The 16796-nt window shown below is 50.8% G+C and overlaps 1 protein-coding gene across 1 annotated transcript; it reads right to left on the reverse strand.

Annotated features, from left to right (window-relative positions):
• Positions 1 to 3335: 3335 nt before the first annotated feature.
• THRA (thyroid hormone receptor alpha) lies at positions 3336 to 14105 on the reverse strand. Its single transcript, XM_043964463.1, has 8 exons — positions 13747 to 14105; positions 11400 to 11461; positions 10827 to 10927; positions 10284 to 10431; positions 7199 to 7404; positions 6513 to 6659; positions 5220 to 5478; positions 3336 to 4231 (listed from the first exon to the last, which is right to left on the reverse strand). The coding sequence occupies exons 1-8, from the start codon at positions 13797 to 13799 to the stop codon at positions 3981 to 3983; spliced, it is 1227 nt and encodes a 408-aa protein (XP_043820398.1). The 5' UTR covers positions 13800 to 14105; the 3' UTR covers positions 3336 to 3980.
• Positions 14106 to 16796: the final 2691 nt, after the last annotated feature.

Consider the following 16796-nt stretch of genomic DNA (forward strand, 5'->3'; position numbering starts at 1 on the left):
GTGACTACCGCCACCCCCACCAACCGCTGCCTCTGTCAGGCGCTCTCCTTGTACGAACCGAACTCTGCACTTCTCTCTCCTTTAAGAGACAAAAAAGACAAAACAAACCACCATCCCTCCCCCAGAATCTTATTTATATTGTTATAAAATGTTCCACGATGAGCCTCTGCCCCCACCCCCACCCCCGCCTTCTTGTACATAGCTCCCTCCTCCTGGAACTTCGCTACCCCCCCCCCCTCTCATTGAAGCCCCAGTCACCTGAGTGTCCCTGTTCCCATCTCAAATCAGTAGGTTGACATCTATCTGATCTGGCTTCTGTGTGTGTGTTAAGGGTGCTTTGGGGGAAGAGGGTTACACCTCTGCTAATAGAGCAAAAGCCCACTCTACCAGAAGCTGGGCTTAGGAGGGGGAATGTAACAGATGCAGGGTCCACAGGGGAGTTATTTACATCATATATTTATTACATAAATATATAGTAAAATAAGACGAGCGACCAATTACCGAATATAATATCTTTCTTTAAAATCCTGACCCCAAAACACAACGGGGTGAAAAAATCGCACATAACAGACATACTGATTGTCAATATGGGGTGGGGGGGTCAGGATAGGCCTCCCCCCATTCCTCCTACCGGCCATTATTCCTCCCTAGGGGAAGAAGCTACCCCCCACCAGCCATATTTCCCCCCACCCCCCACCCCACAGCACCAGCTTCTCATACATTCAGTAGCCGCCCACAGGCTAGTACCCCCCCCAGGAGTTATGGGGTAGGGTTCCCCATGTCCCCCCCTTGTGGACGGTGTCTTTGCCCCCCACCCCCTCTCTACCCTGTAGGCCGGCCACCAGGGGATGAGGGCAGGGACAGGGGACTCCTCTCTCCCCACTCCCCCCCACCTGGGACAGAGCAAGGTGGGGAGCTGGATGAGGTATGTGTGTTAAGAATGATAGGTGGGGGAAATACTGAGATGGGGAAGGAGGCAGGGTGGGGGTAGGAACTGGGAAGGGGGGCAGTGTAGTGGTCATGGCTCTAGGGCCCCCCTCATCCTATCTTGGGCACCCCCCCACAGCCAATACTGCAACACTAAGCCCCACCCCCACCACTGAAGTGTCCTGGCCCAACACTGGAGGGGGTTTGCTAAGCACCCTCAAGTCATGTCTGGCCACCCCTCCCTCCTTATTAGCACCAATGATCTCCAAGATTAGGACCCCCTAGTCCTCTACTTCCCACAGTAGGGATAGGGGAATTTATGAATCTAGAGCAGGTGCTCTAAGACTCCCTGTCTCCATGGCCCCTCCAGACTTCCCCCAAATTAAGTATATTCATGAATTGGGAACATTCACCCAAACACACGCGCGCACACACACCATGCATCATCCATACATGTACTTGGACAGACCTTAACCCAGGCTGCTGTCCATCTCCCATCCCCGATACCAAGACAGTGCAGGGTAACATGGGGCTGGGTCATAGATCATCTGGTGTGGTTGGAGATGGGTGGTGTGCTGGAAGTAAATTCCCAAATGCCCTATAAAGGGGCCAATCCCACTTAGCCCCTCTGCCTTCCTGCTGTGTCATGGCTGAAAATAGTAGAAGTAGACAGAGCAAGTACAATCGCTGGCCCTGTGGTAGGGGGTAGAAACCTTGGAGGAAGGTAGACTCATCCTAGTGACCTGGAGTCTGCATCAGTGCCCCAGGATAAAGAGACAGAGAGAGACAGAAAGTGTGCCAGGCAGCAAATGTGAAGGACAGACACGTGGACAAACATGCATGTGCGCGCACACAGACGACACAGACACAGATACGCACACAACCTGGTCTCTCCTATCCCCTACCCTGCAGATCTGGGCTATGTGTATGAGGGGTAAGTGTGCTGGGAAATGGAAGGGGGTTGTAGTGAGGATGGCATCTCTTAGTCTCAGGCCAGGAGATTTCTTGGGTGGGCAGAGGGCGCATACTTGGCTCGGTAGAGCTCAGGTACCAGGGTGTGTGTAGATGGTGAGGAGGGGTGGTGTGGGGTGTCAGTGCAGGGGTTAGGCCAAGGGGAGAGGTGGTAAATCCTCTGCTGCTTAAGACATTTTTGCCCAAGTAGTGCAAAGAGGAGGAAATCCACAACCCCTTCGCCCCCAACACTCTTATCCCATCACCCATGGCTTCTTGGGACAAGGGTCTCCATCCTTGCCCATATATATGACCCCATATTCCTCATGCCTGCTCATTCCCTTTCCAGGGGCTAGCTCCAACAGTCCCTGGTAGGGGGTGGGGGGGGGGAAATGGGCTGCAACACTCCAATCAACAAACCAAAGCAGTGAACCCTGGCCAGAAAGACTGTGCCCTCCCCTGGCTTTCATTTTCCTGGGTGAGGGTTGGGACGCAGCTCAAGTTAGAGTTCCTGAATTAGTTTAAAGGAGCATTGAGTCCCTGGTTGGGAGAAGAGGAGGGTGGCAGACAGGGCCAAAGAGTTTCAGAGACAAAATGAACATCCCCTCAAAACCTCCCACGATCTCCCCAAAATAAAACCTAAGTGCCATTTCCCCAGCCCCTCCATACTGCCACCATCACGGTGCCCTCTGAGACATCAGGGTACTGCCAGGAATGGAGGAGACAAGGGTAAAAGAAGGGACGGGGTTAGTGCAGAGAGAGAGAGAGAGAGAGAGAGAGAGAGAGCGAGAGAGAGAGAGAGAGAGAGAGAGAGAGAGAGAGTGTGTGTGTGTGTGTGTGTGTGTGTGTGTGTGTGTGTGTGTGTGTAATCTTGGAGGAGAGAAGAGTGATCTAGGAGCAGAGTTAGAGAGATACCCAAACTCAAAAAAACCCCCCAGTGCAGCCTTTTGATTGTAGCTAACTCTGCAGAATATGGGAAGGAAGGTGGCGAGCTGGGACCATACATAGTCTTTCCTGGTGTGGACGCCAAGATGGCCTTCTACCTGCCAGAGGCAGGAAGGGGGTGGGCACCGTTTAGGGGAGGGGAAGTCCTGGAGATGGTGGGCATTTTTAACAGGGAGCCATATAGGGGGGGTACTGGCTGGCATCCAGTGTGAGAGTAGGATGGAGCTCAGAATTAGCGGGGCACAAGTGGCAAGCAGAGGGTGCAAGGTATGTGCGCCAAGGGGGGCAAGGGCAAGTGGGGAAGGGAGGGAAATGGAGGTGGCCAGGACTCTGTGCTTTAAACTCTGATTGGTGGCCCCCGCCCAGGAGGTGGTGGGTGATGGTGGAGCTCTCTTTTTGGGGGAGGGGGGGCAGCTGTCAAGTGCATTTGGGATGGGTAAGTCTTGTCCTGTCCTCCCCCATCCCAGGTCCTCTCCCCAGCCGGCCTCAATTAATAATTTAATATCATCATCTCTCTGTCCTCTTTTTTTTTGTCTTTTCTCTCTTTCTCTATTTTTTTTTCTCCACTTTTCTTTCTTTTACCCTCGTCGCTTCCAAAAGTGCAGTTAGAGTGACTATAACTTTTAACCTCCCAGGGAGGAGCCAATGCTGAGGCTTCTCTGTGCAACCCAGGTATCTGAGCATGAAAAGAGGGGCCCTAGCCCAGGACCTGGGTTAAGGAATAAGAGGGAGAGAGGGAGGCTTTTTTGGTGGGGGGAGGGGTTGAGGGCAGCTCCCCCCACAACCCCCTCCTTCCCCTACAGTTCAGATGGCTCCTTGTTCCATCTCTTCTCCCCATTTTCCCCCTGCCCTGGGGGGGGGGGGGCTCCTAAAAATTGCCAGAGGACTCCCCTTCCCACTGGCAGCGTCCTTTTTCATTTTCTTGAGTTGGTTTTTCTTTTGTTTGTTTGTTTGTTTGTTTGTTTTGCCTGATCCCAGGATAGGAAGGAGGTCTCTGAGGAGGGATCTTGGCTAGGCTGTGTGTGGGAGGCAAAAATATACAGAAGGAAAGACAGAAGAGGGATGTAGGGTGGCATCCCCTAGCCCTGCCCCTTCTCCTGCTGCACCCCCTGCAGCTCCACATGCCCCACCTCTCCCCATGCCCCAGCACTGGGGGTTTAGACTTCCTGATCCTCGAAGACCTCGAGGAAGAGTGGGGGAAAGAGTTCAGTGGGGCACTCGACTTTCATGTGTAGGAAGCGGCTGGCATGGCAGGCCCCGATCATCCGGAGATCAGTCACCTTCATCAGCAGCTTGGGCCAGAAGTGGGGAATGTTGTGTTTACGGTGGTTGATGTAGTGCTCGAAAGCCAGCAGGTAAGCCTCCTGGCACTTCTCTATCTTGTCCACACACAGCAGGCCCGAGCGGTCTGCATAGGAAAGAAGGGTTAGGGTTAGGGTTAGGGATCGCTTGTCCAAAGAAGTGGGGAAAGGCCCGAGGATCCCAAGGGGAGGGAGATGTCAGCAAAGGGCCCCTAAGTGGACAGACTAGGGAAAGAATATTAGGACAGAGGAGACAGAGACACAACAGAGGATGAGCTAAGGGGAGAGAGAGCTGGGGGGGGGGGGGGGAGTGGTGGAGAAACTGAGGAACCAATGGGAGACTGAGGAACTGAGAGGCCTGGGGAAGAGATGGAGAAACAGAGAAAGTTGTGGGAGACTGAGAGGGACTGAGAGTTGGGGGAAAGACTGAGGAACGATGGGGAGACAGAAGGACAAATGAGAGACTAAGGGGAGAGGAGAGCTGAGAGAGTTAAGAGGGAGAGGCTGAGAGACAGAGAAAGGTGGAGAAGAGGAAAAGAATAAAGAAAACTGAAAACACTTAGGGGAAAGCCTGAGGGGACAAGGAGATACAGAGGGCCTGGGGGCTAGAAACACAGGGGAGGGACAGAGAGAACAAGGGAGATTGAAGGAGACAAAACAAAAACATCAGGAGGAGCCAGAAAGAAGGAAGCCAGCAAGCGGCAGCTAGGTGGCACAGTGGATAAAGCACCGGCCAGGGATTTAAGAGGACCTAAGTTCAGGGGCAGCTAGGTGGCGCAGTGGATAAGAGCACGGCCTGGCCCTAGTCAGGAGTACTTGAGTTCAAATCCGACCTCAGACACTTAACACTTACCAGCTGTGTGACCTTGGGCAAGTCACTTAACCCCAATTGCCTCACTTAAAAAAAATTAAAAAAAAAAAAGAGGACCTGAGTTCAAATCTGCACTTGCTAGCTGTGTGATCCTGGGCAAGTCACTTAACCCTCATTGTCCCACCCAAAAAAGATTGGAACCCAAAACTATATATAAAAATAAGAAGGAGACCAGCAAGCCCAAAGCATCTTCCCAAGGATCTCTTCCCTCCCACAACTGGTACCTGAAGACATGAGCAGCACAGCCTGGAGCAGAGCCACTTCTGTGTCGTCCAGGTTGAAGGCAGAGAGTGATTTGCCCAGGTCGAAGATGGCATCAGAGACCACCCCCAGGCCACCATTCTTCAGCTGCTCCCGTTTGACTGCCATCTCCCCACTCAGCGTCAAGGTCTCACTCTCAGGGTCATAGCGTACGGCAGCCCGCAGAGACATGATCTCCATACAGCAGCCCTTCAGCAAGATGATCTGGTCTTCACAAGGCAGCTGGAGGAAACAGGGTGAAGGGGAGAGAAGGTCAATACATCCCTCCTTCTCTGGTCCATAGATCTCCCCCACCTCCACCCATGCCTCCACCCCATCACCACCAGGTCTGGAGCCCAAGGGTCCCCATAAAGCTGAATTAGTTGCTACAACAGCAGATAGGAGAAAGGCAGCATGATGATAATGCAGGAGGTCTTAATCTAGGGGTCCAAGAATTTTTTTTTCTTTTTGCAGGGCAATTGGGGTTAAGTGACTTGCCCAGGGTCACATAGCTAGTAAGTGTTAAGTGTCTGAGGCTAGATTTGAACTCAGGTCCTCCTAAATCCAGGGCTGGTGCTCTATTCACTGTGCCACCTAGCTGCCCCCAAGAATTTTGATAGTTCTATTTCAATAGAATTTGTTTCCTTTGTAATCCTAATCCATTTTATTTTATACATGTAAGAACAGTTTGAGAGGGTGTCTGTGACCCACAAAAAGCTGAAAAATTCCTGGGGTAATAGAAATGGTGCTGGGCTTGGTATCAGCAAAGTCTTGCATTCCAACATGTACTAGCATAATCTCACTGAGTCTCAGTTTTTTTATCTGTAAAACGGAACTCATAAAACCTGCCATACCTATTCCATTGGTTATCAGGATGAAATGAGATAGTGAATGTAAAGTACTTTGTAAACCTGCAAGTTATATGTAATTATCGATTATTATTTGGTTCGATTATGGAAGAACTTCCAGCATACACATGCGAGGAGATAGAAGGACGGGCTTGGGGCGGGGAATAGGGAAAGGGGTGATAGGGTAACTACCACTGTCTCCTCCTCCATAAATCAGTTAGCACAACAATGTCAGAGTGAGGGAAAGAGAGGGAAGAAACCAGCAGCAATTCTGAAAACCTAATGTTGCCAGTGGCAGGAGATGAATGGATGAAATGAGATGGCTTTGGGGGCTTCTCAGATAGGCTGATTCTGAGGGTAGTTTCAGGTTTCCCTCCTGTCCCATACTGTCTCCCCAAGTCCCACACCCATCTCCCACCTGATACCTACCTCGGAGAACATGGGCAGTTTTTTGGCAAAGTCCACCACACGGGTGATGGCCGGGGTGATGATCTTGGTAAACTCACTGAAGGCCTCCAGGTCCACCTTGTCTCCATCTGGCATTGAGGCCATGGGTGACTGTCCAATGTCCTCTGGCTAGAGGGAGGGTCGGGGGTCAGATAGGGCCAGGGACCCCATTTAACCCCTCACTATAGGGCACTGCCCACCAGGGGGAGCTCTAGGGCAGTTCAGGAAGGAGGAGGCTGGCATTCAGGTACCCACCTTCCCCCTTCTTCCAGACAGTACCAAAGGCAGAAGACAGGAATCTGACAGCCTGATGCCAAAATCCTGTCCTGACATTGTGTGTCTCTTCCCCCAGATGCCCATTCACTTGGGACTTCATTCAGCCTATCCCCACCCCGTCCTGTGGGAGGGAGGATACAGAGGAAAGACAGGCTGTGGTCCTCAGGGACCTCCCAATCCATGAGAGGAAAGCCTACCATCCCTATTCTCGGGGATAACTCCCAATCTGATGTGGACAACTCAGACCTCACAGGCAGGGAATGCCCTGATCCCAGCCTGAATCCTCCCAACTCCCTACTCTCCTACTCCTTGTGGTGACTGAGTATTAATCAGGAAGCACTTTCTGGAGGACGCCAGTGTCCCTCCTCTTAGCGCTTCCCCCTGCCCCTTACCAAGAATTTCCGTTTCTGCTTCCAATGGCTGCCTTGGGCATTGGTGCTTCGGTGGGCCTCTGTTACCAGGTGGATGAGGTCCCATTCCTCAGGGCTGGGCTCTGGCCGCTGCTGCAGCGAGCGGATCATCTCTTCCTTGCGCCGCCGCTCCCGGTTCTCCTCAATCAGCTTTCTCTTTGCCACCCGTTTGGAATCATCCAGGACCACTGTAGAAGCAGAATGACAGTCCCTCCCATCTGTCCTGCACTCTCACCTCCAGTCACACAACAGAGTCAGGAGACCCTGAGTTTGAATCTTGCCTGCAGACACTTGCTAGCTGGGAAACGTGCCCTGACTGCCTTCCCTCCTTGCCTCTGCCTCCTGCAATACCTGGCTTCTTTCAGAACCCAACTCAGGTGCCAACTTCTTCACGAGGCTTTTCCTGATCTGACCCCCTCCCAAGTTGTTATTTCTCCTCATTCCCTTTTTAAAATTACTTTGTATATTTATTTGTGTGTATACTGTATCTCTGCCCCATAACCTCCATAACCAGCAGAATATAAGTCCCTTGAGAGCTGGGCATGTTTTCGTTTTTCTATTCCACTGCTTGGCACAGCATCTTACACAAAATTTTCAGACCAAATCTGTGATTTCATTGGCATAGGGAACTGCTGGTGAGGACATTCAAGGCCTGGGTGGCACAGTGGATGTGGGCTGTTGGACTTGGAGTCAGGAAGCCCTGATTTCAAATCCTGCCTCAGACACTTCCTGGCTGTGTCATCCTGGGCAAGTCACTTACCCTCTCTCAGCCTCACTTTCCTCCTCTGTAAATGGGGATAACAACACACCCACCTCACAAGATAGATGTGGAGATCAGATGGGATAAGAATGCAAAGAACTTTGCCAGTCTGAAAGAAATGCCAGCTAGTCAACTCTCTCCTCATGGAGATTGACACCTGCTCTGCCAATCTGTAATCTTAGAGAGTCTTTTTTTTTTTTTTTTTTGCACGGGGCAATGGGGGTTAAGTGACTTGCCCAGGGTCACACAGCTAGTGTCAAGTGTCTGAGGCTGGATTTGAACTCAGGTACTCCTGAATCCAGGGCCGGTGCTTTATCCACTGCGCCACCTAGCCGCCCTTAGAGAGTCTTTATAAAGAGATCGATTGGGCATTGAAAGGTTCAATGACTAGTCCAGGGTCACAGAACTAGCCAGTGTGTCAAAGGCAGAACTTGAACCCAGGACTTCCTGGCTGAGGTTGGCTTTTTATCTACTTCACCATGCTGCCTCTCTATCTTACATCTGGTTGGCTCTTAATCATTGTTTTAATTATTATATTATCATATAATATTATTATATTATAATAATATCATATTATATGACCATGGGGCAAGTCATCATTTTTTCTGGGCCTCAGTTTCTTTATCTGTAAAATGGGGATATCTACTTCATAGGGTTGTTATTGGTAAGGTGCTTGATAAACCATACACCACCACAGACAAGTAAGCTATTAATTCTGTTCCCTGACCAGTCTCCCATGTTATCCTCCCAACATATTATGGTGTAGTTTGAGTTGGACTAGATGGATGCCAAGGTTCCTTTGGTCTTTAGATTCTGTAATAACTTTCTCCATATTACAGAATGGAAAACTGAGACCTAGAAAGCTTTGCTTAAAGTGCCAAAGGTCTTTAGGCAAGATGCTGGGCCTTGAGCCTTGATCACTTTTTTTTTTTTTTAAATTAAGCCATCCCTTAACTCTTGGGTAGCTTGAACACAAAGACCCTGTATATTTCATTTTTGCAACCAATGGGAAATAGCTAAGGAGCCCCAGTGGCCAGTTACTGGAAGCTTCTGCCTGTCCCCAGTCAAAAATGAGATAGCCTTCTTGGTAACCAGTGGATGCAGCTCCGGAGAGGGAAACCAGCACCAAGTTGGAAATTCACATTTTTTCCCTTTTTACTTCATTTTCCCCTAAGGCTCCATCATATGTGGCCTTTACACTTTTGAAAGCAGAAGAGGCAATGGAGCCTATGCCTAGGGAGAACTTTTTTTTAAGGGAGAGGTGGTGGCAGCAGGGGCTTAAGTGTGCCCCTAGACACTGTCCACCTTTTTCTGGAGTCATGTCAATGAGTGCCCCGCCCCGCCTTGAATGAAGAAAGAGATACTGAGAAGGGAACAAAGGTGAAAGTTTCAAATTCTCCCCAGCATTTGACTTGTATGTCTGGGTTGCATTTATCCTGCACAACCTCAGTTTTTTCACCTGTAAAATGGGGCTAATCAGGGCATCCACCTCATGGTTGTTGTGAGGCTCAAAAGACACAGATAAAGTCTTTTGCAAACCTTAAAGCACCATGTAATTGTGAGTTGTCTCTTGTAAGGCAGCATGGCATGGTGGGTATTGAGCTGACCTTGGGTGAGTGAGGAAAGCCTGAGTTCAGGTCCTCTGTTCCATATGACCATGTGACCTGCACGAGGCAACCTCCCAGGTCCCCAAGCCATGCTCTTAAGATTGTTTGTTGCAGAGGAGGTGATGCCCCGCATCTGCTGAGGGAGTTTGCTCACCCAGGAGCTGAGTATACCAGGGAAATGACAGGCACAGGCCCTATGCTTGTCTCACTCAGTAGGACAGGCCCTCCCTCAGATCATAAGCCCCTTGAGAGCAGGATCTAGGTCATCTCTATTTTGGGAGGCAGCTTGGAAGAAAGTGTGCTGGGCTTGGAGTCATGAGAGCCAGGTTCAAATCCCACCCCAGACATTCAGTAGCTAGGGGACCAGGAGCAATTCACTAAACCTCTCAGAGCCTCAGTCTCTTCATCTAGAAAAGAAAGAAAGTAACAGGTGGACTATGAATTTGATAGGGTTTTGAGGAAAGTGCTTTAACTTTAAATGTGCTCTCTTGATAGGAGTTTGTATGCTCATAGCCCCCAGGCCCTAGTCCAGTGCCTATATACACAAAGACATTTAATAATAAAATGTGCTTATTGAATCTACCAATGATGGGCTGGGATGTGGGGCTAGGGAACTGAGATCCTAGAAAGGAACTTCTTTGAACTCAGGGTTCTCTACTTTCTGCCCTGCCCCTGCCTCCCCAACTTCATGCTCTCTTACAATCCATGGCCATGCCCACGGAGATGCATTTCTTAAAGCGACATAGCTGGCACTGGTTTCGGGTGATCTTGTCGATGATGCAACAGCCATCGTATTTGCAGGAGTAAGTGGGATGAAGGTTTTTCTGGATCGTGCGCCGGAAGAAGCCCTAGGAGATGGGTGCAGATAAAGGACTGGTTTCTAGATTCCTGCCCCCTCCAACCCACCACTTATTTGAACCAAAAAGTCTGAAAGGAAGAGGTAGATGAGAGAGGATACTTCACTACAGCCTAGAGGGCTGGGGCCAGAGAGAATTCTCTGCATTTTTGTAGCTCATAGGAGGACACAATTGGACAGGTTTGAAAGGTCAGCAACTGGGGGAGATGGGCCTGAATATGGTGAAAGAAGTCAGGGATAACTGAGAGGAAGGTGAGGGTAAGGAGTCTTCTAATGGGCACATAGAAAAGATGGGAGGAGATAATGGAAATTGGTGGGAGGGGGTGGGGAATTCAGTGTGAAAAAGAGGCCAGCTGGAGGAGGGAGGGGCTTGTGGGGGGGACATACCTTGCAGCCTTCACAAGTGATGCATCGGTAATGATAACCTGTGGCCTTGTCTCCACACACGACACACTGCTCATCTTTGTCCAGGTAACTAGGGATGTACCCTGTGGGACAGGGAGGCAGGGAGATATAGCCTTGGGCGTCAAGTAGAGCCTTAAGGCCAAGGCTACTGTCCCTTTCCATTTGTCAGCCTGAGCCCATCTCCCACCCCAGTTCTGGGCTCTCCTTTTACGCTGCTCACAGGGTGATGGGTTGTATGGGGGGGATGACATACTATGGCATACTTAATTCCAAGATAACATTAGAAATGTGACACGGAGTCAATGTCATAAGCTATCCAACCCAGTATCAAGTGGGATGTGTGTTAAAAGGCAAACAGTTATCCTCCCTGACTTGAACTTCAAAGGTCAAGAATCTGCCCCCAGACACTCTAATTTCCTCTAGAAGCTCAGTAAAGAGCTACGACCCTTCTCCCGGGGCACAGGAATTAACAGCTGCCCAGCTACCAGAATAAGCCTGGAATAGCTTAGGGGAGACAGAGGGGCCAGAATGGGAATGTGGACAGTCCCATCTTACCTGACATGCTGGTTTTCAGGGAACATTGGCTGGTCTTTCTTTTCCGCTTGCCATCCAGTGACCTGGTTGAGGGATGGGGGAAGGCATGTGAACTTTCTACTGACTTGTCCTTGGCAAAACCCCACTCACTGTAGGGAGGCATCTGGCCCCACCTCCCCAGTCCCAACTACCTCCCATTTTGTATTGAGCCCCACCAACCTCCAAGGTCAGCTGACAGGGCTGGGAAGGGTCCTGCTATCTGAGAAGTTCAGGGCTGGTAGATAAGGAGTTTAGTCTGGCACAGGCAAGTTCCAGCGTCCCAGGACATATATACACACCTAGGTGACAAGCCCTGGAACCAGCGCATTCTATCAGAACTCCCCAGTAATAGTATGGTCCACATAATAATAACCTTTAGTATATGCCCATGGGTTTACATGACTCTCAGGATGAACATACTCACAGACTGCATAAGATTACATACATGCATGTGTATGGCGTAGAATTTCTAGGGCATATGCATGTTGACATGCAAAAACATACTAAGCAACTTTGAGAATAACATGCGTGTTCCACAGCCTCCAGAGGACATATGTATTATATAACCCTTAGTATATGCACACATATTGCATAATCCCCAAACACACACACCACACCTTTATATAACCCTCTCTATGCATACCGATGTTGTATAATTTGCCTACCTTCCCCAGGCCCCCCAGTGGTGGATTGCTTATTCCTTGTCCCTCTTTATTACAGTGCTAACCCCACACACAGATATGCTTTGCATATCCCTCACTGGGATTACCCAATGGCTCAGTGTCTACTTCCTAAATGGCTGGAGGGTGAGGCTTTCTTCTGGGTTGGGTGTTAGGTGAGGGCAGGTCTCACTCATTTCCCTGAAAATACCTGACTTGGAATATCTGGGTACAGACAATTCCAGGAATGACCACAAGGTGGCGAAAAGACATGAGGTGGGGGTGGGGGCCGGGTGGGGGGTGGGGTGGGGACAGTGACAGCAGGAGAGACCCTAAAGCAGTGTGGGTAGAGAGGATACAGAGAGGATGGGAAGTGCTCTAGCATGGGCTAGGTCTAGTAAGTCCCCACCATTCCCAGACTGATCATCATTCCCTTCACTCTCTGACATAGGACATGCTTCACAAAACATTCTGGAAGAACCAGAGATGGCAATCCTTAGGTACCCCTGGCCCAGGTGTCACTGGGACACAGTGTATGGAAAGAACATCCAAAGGGAGCAACATGGAGCGCCACAGGCTACTTCTCCATAGTCCTGTTGAGGTTAGGGATAGAAGCTTCCATGTAGCCCCAGGAAACCCACTCCTACCCAGGCCAGAGTTCTGAGGCTTCACCCACCTCCTCCCCTTCCCTTGGGACCCTGTTGTGGCCCTATCCCCCTTCACCGGTTTGCTGAGCCAGGCTGGGCTTCAAGCCTCTTGGCATAGCTCCCATCTCCTTGGCAACAGCCACACCGCTCCCCAGAGCACCCTCTCCCCCCTCCCCAGCCACGAGCACAGGCTGTACCCAGCACTCTAGGCCCCATGCCAATTGGGACAGGGCGCTGTGCCACATAGAGACAATCAGGGTGGGCACTGACACCCTCTCCCTCTCCCCTAAATTTTTTTCTCTCAGAGCAAAAACAGCATTCCCTCCTCCACGTATAGGTGCTGAAATGGCTACCTCTCCACAGGCGTACACAAAACGTCAGGGGCTGAGATATACTCCTATTCCCTGGGAGAAAGCCTAAGAGATTCCCTTCTCCCTTCCCCTTAGATGAACAAAGAAGAGCTCTCGGGGACCCAACATGCTCTAAACATGTATGTGCAGAGTGACCATCTGTCTCTGGGCCCATGTAAGCGAGGAAACATTATACACCCACCTGCTTGCCAACCTCCCCTCCCCCAGCCTCTCTCCCGCATACCATCACCTCCTGCCAAAACCTAACTACCTGCTCTACTAGGGAATCTGGAGGTAACCATATCTCCTCCAAGAAAAAACACACAGGCCTGGGAAGACTGTCTGGGGAATAGTGGTCAGCCAGCTGCATCGCTGCCATAGTTATCCTCGGAGAAACAGGGCATGGGGGAAAAGGTCTGCATCCAGAACCAGAAAACCTGGGTTCGAATCTCAGTTCTGCCACTCTCCACTTGGGGCTGTGGACAAGTCCCAACTCTTCTGAGCCTAGGTTTTTTCATTTGTAAAACGAGGGGGATTAGATGTTGACAATTCCATTGGTCTCTAAATCTATGATCTAAAGAGCAAATGAATCAGTGTCAAGCTTACACCATTAATTCAGCCGGGTGATGCCCGCCGCTGGGGGTTGGTGCTACAGGCCTATCATGCTCATTACCTGTTCTCCTCTGGGTCAGACCCACAATCCAGTTTGCTTGGCTTCTGTTCCATTCACTGCAATTCCATCCAGGATTGCCCCCCTCCCCCAGCACTCCAACAGACTGAAGTAGGCACAGCAACCGCCTGCAGGCAGAGCCACGAGCCTCCCCCCCACCACCCGGGCTCTAGGGTACAGCGCCCATGGTGCCTGGCTTTAGCGTCTGGCCTTCCATGCCATGCCCCACGCCCCTCGGGGGGCGGGTGGCAGGGGGGCCAGGGGGTAGAGTGGTAGAAGGGCTGGGGGTATAAGCTGGCTCTTGGGGAGAGTCCTGAGTTGGGGGGAGGGGGGAGCAGCTGTAGAGTCTTGTCCTGAGGGCCCTGAGGAAAGAAGAGAGAGCAAGGGTTGAGACAGGTGCCCACGGGGGTGGGGGTGGGGGTGGGGTTTATTCCAGACTAACAGTGAAGGTACCTGAAGCCCTTTATGAAACGTGGCTGCCAAAGGAAAGCAGATGCTACAAAGACAAGGGGGGAGAGATCTAGGCATCTGAAGTGCTCCTCCTTCCTCCACCACCCGTCCTCCCCAGCCAGGGTCAGAGTGGACAGGAGGCAACAGAAGCAAAGAGGTGACAAGGCTAACCATGTCACCATCTTTGGCATTCCCTACTGGTGCTACCAGAGACAAGTAGAACTCCTAGGGAGAGCTAGGTGGAGAAGGAGGTAGAATGCTGGACTTGGCATCGGGAAGACCTGAGTTCAAATCTACCCAGAGACACTTACTAGCTGTATGACCCTGGGCAAGTCACTTAACCTCTGTCTGCCTCAGTTTCTTCATCTGTAAAATGGGGAAAATAATAGCACCAATCTCCCAGGGTTGTTATGAGGCTCAAATGAGATAACATTTAAAGCACTTGGCAAGATATAAATGCTAGAGGAGGAGGAAGAAATGTGAACAGAAGGGAGAGTTCTCTGCCCATGATCAATCAAACTGTGTTATGTACACTGCTGGGGAAGTAAGACCCTCTGGCATCCTATGAGGCAGGGTATCTTATTTATCCCCATTTTAAAGATGTGATATTTAAGTAAGGGCTTAAGAGAAAATTCAAACTCAGGTCTTCCTGTCTCAAACTCTGGTGCTCTATCCTCTATGTTGGTGGTGTCAAACTGAAATAGGTACCAGAGGCATCTGGGTGGTGTGGAGCAGAGGTATCAAGCACTCCAGGCATGGCACCATCCTGCCATTACTCTTCAGTGGGGCCAGAACCAAATTATGATGTAACTGGGAAACATTTAACCAAAAAAATCAATAAAAGCACAATAGAACTTAGATAACATTACCATGTGCTTTTCCATGTCAACATACTGCCCGAAAGGGATCCTTATGGCCATCTGAGCTTGACACCACTGATGCAGAGGATAGAGTAGCAGAGTTGGAGTTGGGAAGACCTGAGTTTGAATCTCGATTTAAGTACTTCCTTAAGTAGCACATACTTAAATAGGATCCTGCCTAAGTCCCTTAGTTTCTCTCTGCCTCAGTTTCTACATCTGTAAAATAGGGATCAATAATGTAACCTAATAATATACAATAATCTACTGCACAGAGTTGTAGTGAGGATTCAATGAGATAATTTGTATCGAGCTTTGTGATTCTTACGCTAGCTCTTATGATTATTATTGTTAAATACATATCCTGAAGTCAGATAGGCCCTACCTTCTCCAGAGATTACAAAGTGTTCACCAATCAGTAAATGTAGCCAGTTCTCCATGCTTAGGCTCTCCTTTGCCTCTCCTTCTGACCTAACCTAAGCCATGGCTCTTACTCAATGACTCAGGAGCCCCCTGACCCAGGGGGCTTTACCTACCTAAGCTGAGGGGCCTAGGCATGCTCCTGCTCCCCCGAGGGACTGGGGGAAAGGGGTCAGGAAGGAGAATGTCCTGGACCATCCATCTTTTCAGCACTGTCACCCTGATGTCATAGCACAGGTATAGGAACAGAGACTGTGGGCTGGGGTGTACACGTGGGTGCTGGTATGTCAATTCATAGCTAAGTGTGTGGGGAGGAGAGAGGGCAGAAGGTCATGTGGCTTCTGCACTACAGACCTCACCCTTGGGCCCCCAAGCTCCGCCTCTGGGAAGCTGATAAGAGACTGGGGGGAGAGATAAGGAAAAGAGTACTGGACATGGGGCAAGAAGCCTGGAACACAGAAGCAGGGTCCCTGAACCTCGATTTGGAGTTGGAAGGGATGGAAAGAGAGGGGTTGCCCATTCTGCTACAGATATCTTTGGGGGGTAGGGCTGGCAGGAGACTGGGGGGCCCAATAAGGGGCTGGGGGCCAGGCGGGGAGTCTCAGGCTGGGAGCCATCAGGAAAGTAGGTCAAGTTTTTCTTGGCTGCTGGAGAAATTCCTGTTATAAATTTATAATGGTGCAGCCAGCCCTAAGGGGTGGGGGGTTGGGGGAGGGGGGGTGAAGGTTGAGCGCAGTGGCCTCCTGGGGGGTAGGGATGGATGAGGGGCTGCTCTCTGAGCTGGGGGTGGGGTGGGGTACGGTAGAAGAAGAGGGCCAGACAATGAGAGTATTTGGTATCTGTATCTCTCTGGCCCTCTTTCTGTCTTGATGCTCAGTCTCTTTGGTGTCTCTCAGTCTCTGTGTGTCTCCCTGTCTCCCTCCAGGCCATGCCTTGGTGCTTGGCACACCCTGGCTGCGGGCACTGCCCCCGCCCGTCTCCTGCCTGCCTGGCACACTGCCACCACTTGTTTACAGAAGCTGGAAAAATCCACTCACCAGCAGGAGGCCTGAGCACCCCTGGGGAAAGGAGGAGGGCCTGTACAGGAGTGGGCATGATGAGGACAGCCCTGTGGAGTGGGCCCAGAGACGGGCCGCAGTCCGAGGGCCTAGGAGGAGGACACTCTGTGGAGTCGTTCATTAAGACCTGGGGGTCGGTGTCAGCACCTACTGGCTTTGGCAAGCCTTCTCCAAGTCCCTGTGCCCCTAACCCAGACTTCATATGGACTGTCCCGGCTCCTGGAACCCCTTACTATTCCCAGGGAGCCCAGGTCTAGGCATGAGGGAG

Source organism: Dromiciops gliroides, chromosome 4, assembly GCF_019393635.1.
Source record: "Dromiciops gliroides isolate mDroGli1 chromosome 4, mDroGli1.pri, whole genome shotgun sequence".
Lineage (NCBI taxonomy): Eukaryota > Metazoa > Chordata > Mammalia > Microbiotheria > Microbiotheriidae > Dromiciops > Dromiciops gliroides.